Consider the following 13,222-nt stretch of genomic DNA (forward strand, 5'->3'; position numbering starts at 1 on the left):
GGTTGCAAATGGTTGTAGTTTAAAAATTATAAATCCTACACCGAAGAGCTTTATATTGTGAGAATCACAAGACCCAGACCTACATTTTGATGCATAGTATGTCTCTGAAATATTAAAAATGAAGGCACAGTCGCAGTTTAGAAATTGCCCTTCAAATTTGAGGTGGCTAGAGTGGAGTTTCAATGAATGTCAATGGGCGGCGTGAGTTGCAAACAAATGGTCATATTGTGAAAACTATCAGGGCTATGGCTTAGCCGTGGACATTTTTAGTGGCAGCAGGGATAGCTGAACGTTTTGATATACGATTTGTGTAGGTGGGCTTGAAAATGAGGGAGTGATGGCAGTTTAGAAATGATGTCCTGATTTTTCAGCTCCCACTCTAGCTTTTGTCAGCTCCCACTCTAGTTTTGAACATTCCGCCATTCATTCCTATGGGACCAATTTCACCACAAAAACACAGATATTTCGTGAACCATTTGGTGAAACGTTCCACAAAGTAATAGCACATCAATCGGGAACAATCCGCACATTTCGGTATATTACTGTCTATGTAGTGTAAAAACTGTGGGAGGAGTTTGGGTCGTAAATTTGGCTATAATAAGAATATATATGTGAGATAACAGTACGTGTTCTTGCCATGCAAGAACACTTAATCATTACCAAGCATTGTGTTATTTTAAAATGGCCATTAAGCAATCCCATTTTAATAAGGTAGCTCTTCCTGTACGTATTATTCCCATGATATTGTCTGTTTTGTTCAGTAATGGGCACAGGAAGTCATTAACCTTCAAGTTTTACTGCTGCCTGAATTGTAAAACAAAAAAACTGTAGGCTAGCCCAGGATAACCCCTCCTAGTACCAGAATGCCCTGGGTTTTTGCTACTGTCCTAGGACGCTAGATGTCTTTTCTTTAGCTCTGTTATTTAAAAAAACTACATGTGTTTCTGGCAATTCTTTCTTCAGTCAAGACTCCATTATTGCTGGAGGTTTCCCTTCTGATCAGCAGCTATTCTGTGCAGTTGTCCTCAGTCTAGCATTTGGGCATACTGCATCTGACCTCACTGGACTGAACATTGTGGGGCTTGCATCAAAGTGACGTTCACGCAGGGTTCCTGGAATATGTTTTACTAAAAGTTAGATGTGGAGTGTTTTCCAAGTCCAAAGCCACTGCCTTGCCCTGTCTCTGAAGACACACTTAGCGATTAGGCCGCTCTGGCCGAGGAACCTCAATTTTATTGGTCACTGGGCACCACTATTCCCTTTTTCCACCAGTTCTGCTGTGGAAGCCATTGATCACTGGGTGGAGTGTTGTACACATGCCACTTTACAAAACTCTGGTTCAGCAGCATCTGGAGTATGCTCTCCAGTTCTGGTCACCAATCCTCAGGAGGGAAGTTCAGGAATTGGAGGGAGTCCAGAGAAGAGCAACAAAGTTAATTCGAGGACTGGAGGACCTCAGTTAAGATGAATGATTATAAACACTAAACTTATTCTCCCTGAAGAAGAGATGCTTAAGAGGGGATATGATACCGATATACAAGTATCTTAATGGTGATTCTAGTATAGGGAATAAACTATTCTGTCTCAGGGAGTGTAATACGACACGGGGCCACTCAATGAGATAGGAAGTGATGCGGTTTAACCTTAAACTACGTAAGGGGTTTTTCATCGTCAGGGCGGTAAGGATGTGAAACTCACTTGCACAATTGGTGGTGTCAACAGGAAACATTTATAGTTTTAAAAAACTCTTGTACAGGTACACTATATTGCCAAAAGTATTGGGACGCCTGTCTTTATACACACACAAACTTTAATGGCATCCAAGTCCTATAAGGTTCAATATTGAGTTGGCCCACCCTTTGCAGCTATAACAGCTTCAACTCTTCTGGGAAAGCTGTTCACAAGATTGAAGAGTGTGTCTATGGGAATGTTTGACCATTCTTCCAGAAGCGCATTAGTGAGGTCAGGCACTGATGTCGGACGAGAAGGCCTGGCTTGCAGTCTCCACTTTAATTCATCCCAAAGGTGTTCTGTCAGGTTGAGGTCAGGACCTGTCCAGTTTCTCCACCCCAAACTCGCTCATCCATGTCTTTATGGACCTTGTGCACTGGTGTGCAGTCATGTTGGAACAGGAAGGGGCCAACCCCAAATTGGGAGCATGCAATTGCCCAAATTCTCTTGGTATGCTGACGCCTTAAGAGTTCCCTTCACTGGAACCAAGGGGCCAAGCCCATTCCATGAAAAACAACCCCACACCATAATCCCGCCTCCACCAAACTTCACACTTGGCACAATGTAGTCAGGCAAGCACCATTCTCCTGGCAACCGCCAAACCCAGACACGTCCATCAGATTGCCAGACAGAGAATCGTGATTCATCACTCCAGAGAACACGTCTCCACTGCTCTAGAGTCCAGTGGCGGCATGCTTAACACCACTGCATCCGACGCTTTGCATTGCACTTGGTGATGTAAGGCTTGGATGCTGCTGCTCAGCCATGGAAACCCATTCCATGAAGCTCTGTATGCACTGTTGTGCTAATCTGAAGGCCACATGAAGTTTGGAGGTGTTTTAGTTATTGACTCTGCAGACAGTTGGCGATTTGCTGCGCACTGTTTACTTCAGCATTTGCTGGCCTCGCTCTGTCATTTTACATGGCCTACCACTTTGTGGCTTAGTTGCTGCTGTTCCCAGTTTCTTCCACTTTGTTATAATACCACTAATAGTTGGCCGTGGAATATTTAGTAGCAAGGAAATTCCACGAATGGGCTTATTGCACAGGTGGCAACCTATCATGGTATCACGCTTGAATTCACTGAGCTCTTGAGAGTGACCCATTCTTATACAAATGTTTGTAGAAGCAGTCTGCATGCCTAGGTGCTTGATTTTATACACCTGTGGCCATGGAGGAGATTGGAACACCTGAATTCAATGATTTGGAGGGGTGTCCCAATACTTTTGGCAATATAGTGTATCTTGACGAACACAATATACAGGGATACGGGCAATTTTGACATGAACACACACACATACACCCACACAGGTTGAACTGGATGGACTGGTGTCTTTATTAAATCTTACCAACTATATGTGCTCTGCGCCTTCTTTCTGACCATACAGCATAGAGGATGCATCTTCCTGCTTCTGCTATTGTTGCCAAGTTCCATATGAACCTAAATTCTCTTTCTATTCCTGCTGCTTGCTTACGGTGACTTTGGTTACCACCAGTTAATCTGACCCTCTTGGTATTGACCCTCACCTGTTACTAGCTGTCAGGGTTTGAGTACTTCAGGTCATGCCTCTTAATAGGGGTTGGGTGGTGAAAGGGGGATTGGGCTGGGGGGCAGCCCCGCTGTCCCAGTTTCCCACAGCTCATATTCTATTAATGGAGTAATAGTGCCGATGTCTGCAGCCTGGAATCATGTTGTCCTTTTGTTGTAAGTCTTTCCTGTTTTCAGCATCCTCTTTGATTTTGCTGGGTGTAGCTGGGTGCTATGCCCTCTCAGCAGAATTTGCTTGTAAAAACTGTTGGATCAGCATGCCCTTTGAAAGACAAATTTCCTTCAGTGTGGCCTTAGATGCTTTCATCTGGATATTATTGGTGATAAGAGCACTCATCTTCCACAGTGGAATATAGAATAGACTGCAAAGTTATCTTTCTTTCTGGCTTAAGAAACATCCCTTTCATCTGTCACTCCCTTAATTTCAACAGCGAGACCCCCCAAATTCGGCTCCCAGTCCAACCACAGTGTGTGGTGTTCCCCTCTCTACTCTCACCCACAAATTTGCTTTCTTTTAGCACAGCGAGGTGAAGATCTGAACTGGTGGCCTTATCTTGCAAAGAACACTTTTGGTGTTGCATAGTGACAAGATGGTGTTGAGGCCCAGGACTTCCTTGCTTAAGGTAGACTCTGCCTTTTGCCTTAACTAGAAGTTTACTTCTCAGTCACTGCTTCTTTCAGGAAGAATAATTCCATTTTTTCCATTCTAGAGAAGAGTGTCCTATCTTCTCTTTCCACCATCTCTAGCTGATTAAGACAGACTGCCATTCAAGTTTATGGTCTCAAGGATCAGGTTCCACCCTTTCTTGTTGAAGCTCATTTTAATAGGTCTGTGAGCACTTGTTGGACTTATTGACATCAGGCCACTTGGTCTTCTGTGCACGCGTTCTCTTAGTTTTATCAGGTAGACATTTCTGCCTTATCTAATGCCAGATTTGGGTGTAAGCTCCTTCAGACAGCATTTTGAGCTGCAGGCAGTCCCCAGTTTTCTGATGTTACTTTGGGTCTGTTTTTTTTTTTTGCTCTTTGCCCATCCCTCAGTTTGACTGCTTTTGGTATCCCAAAGATTAGATCATTCCTTTATCCTTGACAGGAATGGATGGGGAAGAAAAATAAGATTTTTGCACTCACTTTAAAAATCTTTTGTTGGAGTCCATTTAGGGACCCAGATCCCACCCCTCTCTGTTTATGATTATGCTCTCAGTACTGCTTTGCTACAAAACTTGCTGGTAGTGGGAGGGGTTATCCTTGGCTAGCATACTTTTTTCTTTTTGTCAAATCCTCCTGTGTGTGACAGTATAACACAAATGTAAAAGACTTCCTGTGTCTCGATTAGGTACCAAGAAAGAAGGATTTTACTGTGAGTACAAAAATCCTTAGCTTCTGGGGCATGAAGTTCTAAAGTTACTTACTGATCCATGCCAGGGGCCTGATTCACCAAACTACAATATCAAAAATTGCATGTAAAGTGGCAATGCTAGATATAACACAGTGATTTATATTATTACAATTGAATCATTACATTGTTACCCCTATTACATAAAGTTAGATATGATATTGTACTTAGTGACCTTTTAGAGTCCCCTGCCTTGAGGTCCCTGCAGCCCTGAAACCCAACTGTAGCCAAAACTTTTCATTTAAGCTGGGTATACATGTACCGAAATTTGGCCAGTTGAGCAGGCACCGGCCAGATTTCAGTACGTGTGTAACCCTATCTATTCAACAGAGTAAAGTCTAGCGACCAGCTTCTGTCAAACAGTCCTGCTGGAAAACCAGCATTTGATCAGCACATGCAGTCAGTGGCAGAAGGGGTAGGTACCACTGACAGAATACAGAAGTGCAATGGGGAAGATCGCTTGTGGGGATCTCTGAAGTTTTTTTCCATTCAGCCCCTTGGTTGAACAAAAATATAATCTTTGTGTATACCTTGCTTAAGTTTTAGATAGTAGCGTAGGGTTAGAGTTGCTGTTACTTTGTGGATGAAATGGTGTCATTCCTGCCTAGTTGTCTTTTGATACACTAATCAAACCTTCCCACTCCTCTTGTCTCTGCAACATAAACATAAATTGTTCTTTGGTGCAAAATAAGAACTAGGAGGGGCCAGCTAGACTGCTTGAGAAAACACAGGAATTATGCACAAGACATAGGACAGCTCTGAATTTCCGATGTGATCAACAGGTATTTTTTGCACTTCTTGATCAGATATTATAAAACGATTTTAATGCTATTATAACACACCAAAAGATAGACAATAAAATAAGTCCATTGTTCGTGTTTACATCCTCTTTAGCTGAAAAGCGTGCACTAACTTTAAAAAAATGGTTTTCCAATCTAAGGGAAAAAATGACTGGATCTCTCATGGTTTCCTTTCTCCCCAGGGCCAGTCTCTCTAAGGTTAATGCAGTAATTTACTGGACAACTAAGTCTAAGGGGTGCTTTTGTGCCATCAGTGTTTGTGGGTGACTAGGTCCCTGTAAGTTGAAAACATTATTTTTCTTCAATTCACAATTTGAAACTGGTAAAAAAAAAAGCAACCTGTCAAGTAGCATCAGCACTGTAGACAGGGCATAAGATAACACTTCTGACGAGTGGCTTTATTATGATAACTCTCTGGAGTAGACTCCAGTAAACTGTATATGCTTCTTTGATTTTCCAATTTCGTCTTCTCTTAACAAGTGTGCACTATTAAAGAAAGAATTACTTTGATCTATTTGACACCACAGAGACACTTCCCTTTTGATACTTCAGGCAAAATTTTAGCTTTTCTGTTTTAATTAATAATGCCTGTCTAGGTTCTCCAATCTTATTTTAATTTGCAGTTGTAGAGCTTTGTGCGTTGTTTGGGGTTACCATAAGAATTGTTTGTGATATTTTATTGGTGATATTGAAAACACATCTGAGTAGCTAGTTAGTTATGTGTCAGTGCATATTCTATATTCCTACTTATCAGAAAGATTGCCTGGTAAGATAGAATATTGTAGTAGCATTCTCACTCTCCTTTTTAGGACCCACCTCCATCTACAAAGCAAACAGAGCAAGACTCATTGCATCCCCCAGGAGCTTCTAGTGGACATACACAACCCACACTGCCCAGCTCTCCAACTCTCCAAATTGGCAGCTGCTCTGGTTGCACAGAACTCATTATCAAATTGAAACAGAATGATGTATTTCCAGGACCAAAGGTGATTCATGAAGTCTTTGTAATGTTGAAGCATTTAAGCTGTCTTTATCACATTGTAGAAGTGAACAGTTAGTTTTGTAAATATGTGTACTGTGCCATAATGGTATATGTTTTCCGATCAACATAGTAATATTTTGATGCTTACAGGTCTTTGTTTAATGCTTGAGGAAAATAGCTAAGTGTTGTAACCTATAGCAAAAAGAAATCTTTTAGAAATTCTTAGAAATTTTGTGTGGAGTAAAAAAGGGCTTCAAGAAAAATATAGTTGCATAGTATGATTCATTGTTCTTAAATTTGAATATATTATATACACATTTAAATATTTATTTCCTAATATGTGTAATTGATCTCAGTCCCTAAAGATTAGAAATTCTTTGGCATTACTCTCTAAAAGCATACCAGTGCCGTGTAAAAAAAATCTCCTTTCCTCCTATTTCAACAAATCTCAAGAAGTGTGTTAATATAAAAAATAAGCATACATTGGTCTGATGCTGCAAACTGTCCCCCGCCAGCTCTAAGCCTGAGAACTGAGTGCTCACGTGAACACTGATTGTTCAGTTCTCGGGTTTGCACTGAGCAATGAGCGGTGACTGTCAGTCACTATCGGCGCTCAGTGGAGAGCCGAGAAGGAGAGGGCGGCCTGTAAGGCATCTGGTTGGATCCTGACATTATTGTGGGGACCCCTACAGAGTCTGGATTTGCTCTGTGCCGTTCGCCAACAGTGGGCTTTAGCCCACTGTCAGCTGATTCTTGGTCACAGGAGAGACAAGTAAGTGAGCTCCTGTGACCCACAAAAGAGCTTTGACCATACTTCTCTTTTAATCTAGTTATTTTTAATAAGATTTATTATTTACAACAATTTGTAAACTAGGTGGTAATAAACCCTGATTTTGTTCCTACATATCATGGATCACTGGTAGAGTTTATTTAATGCTTTCTTGGGTTACATATAGTGCATGCCTTCTTAAAAAGAGTGTGCAATGAGTCTTTGTTTGTGTAAGTCATGTGATTATTAAAAATTGCATATTAACCTTTTTCTGACCACAAAACTCATTTATGCTGCGTCAAGAAAGGTGGGCTTTAAGGTTCAGCTGCCTTACATATGGGTTTGTGGGGGCATGAGGTTGTGTGCTGAGAGTGTGCTCACTGCGCACTCCGAGCACATTGACTGAGCTGTCACTGAAAGCTCTCTGGTATAGTTTTTGATTGGGAGTCAGTGGGACATGATACACCAGTTGTGCTGTCTCCTCTGCATTAAAGGCCTGCTGGGAGATGGCGTTGAAGGACCAAAGTAGAACAATGTCCTCCCGTAAATAAACTGCTGCAGCAGTTTATTATAAGTGCATCTGCACTTGCTGTTTTCTGTTAGCCCCCCTGTGAAGTCCCACAAATGCCTATTGATCCTGTTGATGAAGTCCATCTAATGCAGCTTCCTGTGAAGATGAGGCAACAATGCTGCACTGCTCCGGAATTCAGAGCAGAGTTTCAACTCAAACTGTGTCTGCTTGCACTACAGTGGGATGGAAAAATGTTGCAAGGAGCATGGCTATCAGCATTGTCATATAGGATCCCTTTTGTATTCTAATAATATGCAGTCTTCTATCCAGTCAGCAGACTGAGGCCTTTGCTGCATTTGCTTATTCTATGTTTCTATTCAGCTTTCAGCTATGTTGAAAGAAGCAGTCGTTTATTGGTCATTGCAGCAGTGTCTCATGCCTCACCACATGGCTCTGTGGTTTTTTTTTTTTACAAAGAAAGGTCAAAAACAAGCTTTCTTTCTTGTGCTAACTGTTAAAATTTTATATGTAGTTTCCTTTTTAATAAAAAAAATTGAAAATTGCAGTGAATCATTTTTGTGACTTAATATTTCTGTTTTCAGCTTGATATTGATGGGAAACTTGGGTCTCTGCATTTGTTCCTGAATCCAAGTCAGATAGCTAACTTACAGCAATTACTGGATGCCTTGAGTATTTCAGGTAAGCATGGAAGATCATTACTGTTAAAAGCAATATCTGCATGTGATTGTTTCTGTGTACACAGAGTATGTCTATATATGTATGTATACATTTTTAATTGTGTTTTACAGAATCAAGCAGTATTAGGGAAAAGCTGCTGAAAAGTCGGCCTCTGGACATGGAGGATTTGAAGCTGATTGAACAAGACTTGAACCAGCAGCTGCAGTCAGGACCTGGATCTTTCTCCATTCCAGACCCTGAGCTTGTGCCCTTCCAGACATTGGAGAATGGAGGTGATGTTTCCGATATAAAAGCCCTCAATCACACTTACAGATTTCTTATTACCTGGTCACAGCTAGTAAAGCATTTATGTTGCTCATAGCATCCATCTGGGATTTTGTAATAAAATAAAGTGGTTGTATACTCAACCGAATTTCAAGCCTATAAATTCCTCTGTATGTCTTGAGTCTCTAATAGACTATGCTTAACCCAAACCAACTGAACTACCACAGACTGGCTAAAAATATTAATAAAGAAAACACAATTATATAAAAAATGAAACAGAATTGTCACCAGCCATGCTCCCTCAATGAGCATTTATTATACAAAAAGCATACAGGTATACCTATCCTCACTAAAAACAAACCCTTCCACACTGTCCATATATCCTGAGAAATCTCCATATCACAAATTTATAATGGCATTGACGATGTGCCCACTAAAAAAAACCTGTATCCTCATTTCAACCGAAAATAAGAGATTGATAATGTGTGTGTATGTATATATGTATGTGTGTATATATACAATTGCAGAAGAAAAAGAGCAAAAAACTTTTTTTAAAAGTCAATTTTTCCCCAAAGTTCCTCTCATTTACTAACCCAAGTAAACAATCAGTTTACAAAATGAGCATGCTCTACTCTTTTTCCAGTCCCTTAACGTCTAATAAATCAAGCATGCACAGAGCAATAATATAAGGCTCCATGCACACTGGGTGTTTTGGTAACGTTAGCTGTGTAAAGTCATGTTAAAAACGTAAGTTTTTTTGCATTAGCGTTTAGTGGCGTTTTTCCGCGTTTGCGTTTTTTTAGCATTTTTTTGGTCAAAAAAAGTTGAAAAGCGACAGTTTGCGGCGTATTGCTGCGTTAGAGCGTTTTTACAGCTGAACTCCTCTAGCAACCCACTAGTCCTGGGGGTTTTTTTCCTGCGACAAAACGTCCCTGCCAAAAAATGTTGATTACAGTCTGTGTTCATGGACACATAGGATAACCTGCTGGGGGGTTTACTAGCTATAGAAAAAAATGTCAAAAGCCAAAAATAGCAGCTGTAAAAACATCCATTGTGCATGAGGACTTAGAAGTTAGACATGCCAACAAAAGATAAGAATTGCAAGTGATTTAAATAAGTTGTACTGAAACTTAAATTTTCTTTACTGCATTAATAGTATGCAGGAAACGGATTGGATGTTCTGGCTGAATTACCGAGGTAGTGCATAGTGCAGTTATCCTTTGGTAACAAGTCCGTTTTCACTGTTTTCTAACTACAGTAATCTCAAATCTGGCCACTCAGAGTTATTGCACTTTATTTTATTAAATACGCCTAAACAGACAGCATTGTGGAAGCCATGTGTCTGTTCCATTGCTCAGTAGGTAATAAAGCCAGAGTAAGAACGACAGCTTTGGAGACTTCACAATTTAAATACAAGTCAACATATTGCTATTCATACAGAATTTGAACATTTACGATAAGTCATCTGTGAATGAAAAGATAGAATTTGATTATGTATGTTTCCTTTTTTCAGAGATGTTTTTTTCAATGGCTGCTTTGACAAATAGTGTTACTTCTATTCGGTCTACAATGGAATTGTCAGATGTGGATCTTGATTCCTCTGTCTATAGTGATCACAGTGGTCATCAGTTTCAAAGTCCAGCCTTCACTCCTGGGGTGAGAATGTTACAAGTCATGAACTAATAAATATGTATCAGATCCTACTGTATCATTGAGTGTTGCACCATCTGATCACTTTAATAACCGCTACTGGTTTCTTTCCACGTACTGCCCTAAGAAGGCAGTCTAAAGAAACCTGTTGTTTTAGAGTTCAACATTCTAAGTTTGCCACACACTTTACAATCTTATTATACAATCTTCTTTGGATTTATCAAGAGCTATGTAGTGCGAGGGCCCTCAGGATTATATAAAAAAACTGAATGGTTTGTCTGGTTTCATTACATGGTTGTTGGTAATGTTAAAGGAGCTTGTGCAGAGATTGTACCATCAGATTGTGGAGTGTGTTACCAGCTTTAGAAGAATTTTGCTAGAAAATCAGGTTGTTTTTTTATTTAATGTTATCAGTAAAATAGGGGTAACATTTTTTGAGTGTTTTCAGTAAACAGTCCCCTATGTAGAATTCTTCTCACTACAGCTGGCCTCCATGATTAAAGAGAAAAACATTGCAAGAGGAGGAGCTGAGATTGGTGGCAAATGTGACTTATTCAGAGCAATTATTTTTTATTTAACACAGGACACACATTTTGTGCAGCCTATACCCCTATGTTTTGAAAAACAGCCACTTTTTACAAAAAATCTCACAGTCATTGATAATAAACATCTTGGAATTTGTAAAAAGGCTGATAGAAATGGATGGGAAATGCAAACAAAAGAATGTATTCAGTATTTTATAGGTTTTAAAGAGGTCTAAAATGTTAAAATGTCTTGTTAAAACCCCCACAGGGTCCAGTGAATATAGAACTTGACTCTGCCTCTAAGGCTGTTGGGACTTGTAGTGTATTCATTCACTGAACTCGGTGAATGAATGACACGGCCGTGTAGGCGGAGCCCCGCACTGCTGCGTTGTTTTCAAATCTGACAGTACGGGGAAACTTCTCCCTGTACTTCTGTCAGAGGGAGGGGAGAGCAGCGGGTGGTGGCTGCACCCAAAAATGGATGGAACATGTAACATGTTCCCAAAGGTGAACTTATCCTTTAACTCCTGGTGAGAGGAACAATGGCAAATCCCTAATCTAAAATCTTCTCACTCACTTTGCATACGGCATAACTAAAAACACACGTTTAAAATGCACATAAATGCATACAGTGTTGTGTGTCATAGATCTTGTTGCATGCACATAGGTGTGAAAATTAAACCTAATATATTTAGTGAATGTCTTCTGTATAAGCTAATTGGTGTCTGTTATCTTCAATCAGCTAATGATGAACAGCCCTAGGCGGTATGGACATTCACCATTTTCTGCCACTATTACTCCACTACAAAACCTTCACAGGGTCCAGGGTAAGTTCTGAACTGCTTCATGTTTTATTTTTCCTGGTATCTTTTTTTTTTTTTTTTTTTTTTTTTTATCCTGTGCAGAAAGCTGAATATCATTAGAGCAGTAATTTAATCAAATATACAAAATTGTTACGTTATTCTTTGAGGCCTCGGTGCTGAAAATTGTGTCTCTATGTATAAACGTAATGTAGTTGACAATAAAAACCTTTGACACTTCTGAAATACTTGTAATTATACTTCAGTATACTATAGTAACATCTGACAAAAAGATCTAATATCACCGAAACAGCAGACTTTGTGAAAATTAATATTTGTGTCATTCTCAAACCTTTTCGCCAGGGCTGTACATTATATAAAAATATTCACTGGAAGTAGAATTCTGGAGGTAAACAATACAACCACATTGTAGTTATCCTGAGAGCTTTGTACAGAACTGGAGTATCTTGTGACCACCAGATTTGTCTGTAGAGTATCCACATGTAATTGATATACAACTTGCTGATGGCAAGTGGACAGCAGTGGGCAAACTCCATACCTCCTGCAGACTAGCTATTGAGTCTGCCCACTGCTGTCCGCTTGTAATCACAAGAGAGGCGGACCTGATGGGGAATTAGTTTCTCAGCATCCCCACTTCACAGTAACTCCTCATGTACACTGCTGCTCCTAAATGTGAGTTTATGAGCTTTTGGCGTTTTTTTTTGCCAAAGACCCTGAGCTCAACTCAATAAAAGCCTATGTGTACATGCACACATAGACTTTTGTCAGAGTTTTTAGCAGCAACAGACTTTACAGGCAGTTAAATGTTCCTTTCTTGAATGCAGAAGAATCGTTTTCAGGAGAGGAACGTTTTGACCAAAAAATGCAAAACACATGTAAATGTGTCTAAGCGTTAGCCGCATTTAGTGCCTGGTGTTTATTAGTTTCAGTGGCAGATACTTTGGGCAATGAAATGAATAAATGTCCAAGCGCTAAATACGTTTTTACTGCGTTTAGTGTTTTTCTGCTGCGAGTAGAGTTTGGCTACGTTCACACTAGCGTTGTGTACAGGCAGCAGAGAGGCGTTTGGGAAGCGTTTTTACCGCTTCCCAAACGCCTCTGCCAATTCTGCACATTACAGCACATGGTGCTGTTCTAACGGGAGCGTTTGCGTCGCGTTGCATCGCGGCAAAACGGACGCCTCTGGTCGAGCATGCGGCGTTTGCGGAGCGTTTGCCGAGCATTAAAAAACGCTCCGCAAACGCCGGACCAACACTTGACAAACGCTATAGGGGCGTTTGGCAAGCGTTGGCAAAACAGCCAAGTGTGAACGAGCCCTTAGTGTTACTAAACATAGGACCCTGCATTCACTATATCTGGTCTCCCACAGTACACAGGACGTGGAAGTGCAGTTTTTTAAGCAAATATAAACTGGAAAAATACCTTTTCTCATCAACAGTTAGAGCAGTCTTGTGACTTCTATCAGTGTTCAGCAGAGCACTGGTTAAAGCTTGTAGGAGGAGTTTTCTTTCTGCTATAGGAGGATA

General features: G+C 40.4%; 1 protein-coding gene across 3 annotated transcripts in view; it reads left to right on the top strand.

Moving 5' to 3' along the window:
* The window catches only part of ATG2A (autophagy related 2A), a 140,945-nt gene that overhangs the window by 16,078 nt on the left and 111,645 nt on the right, over nucleotides 1-13,222 (top strand). For all 3 annotated transcript variants that reach the window (XM_089653957.1, XM_089653958.1, XM_089653959.1), the window contains exons 7-11: nucleotides 6,286-6,462; nucleotides 8,341-8,437; nucleotides 8,548-8,709; nucleotides 10,215-10,357; nucleotides 11,618-11,702. In XM_089653957.1, the coding sequence (XP_089510083.1) occupies nucleotides 6,286-6,462; nucleotides 8,341-8,437; nucleotides 8,548-8,709; nucleotides 10,215-10,357; nucleotides 11,618-11,702 (664 nt within the window). The remainder of the gene's footprint in view (nucleotides 1-6,285; nucleotides 6,463-8,340; nucleotides 8,438-8,547; nucleotides 8,710-10,214; nucleotides 10,358-11,617; nucleotides 11,703-13,222) is intronic.

The sequence above is a fragment of the Staurois parvus genome, unplaced genomic scaffold (assembly GCF_062004578.1).
Source record: "Staurois parvus isolate SC_StPar_1 unplaced genomic scaffold, SC_StPar_1.0 ptg000730l, whole genome shotgun sequence".
Lineage (NCBI taxonomy): Eukaryota > Metazoa > Chordata > Amphibia > Anura > Ranidae > Staurois > Staurois parvus.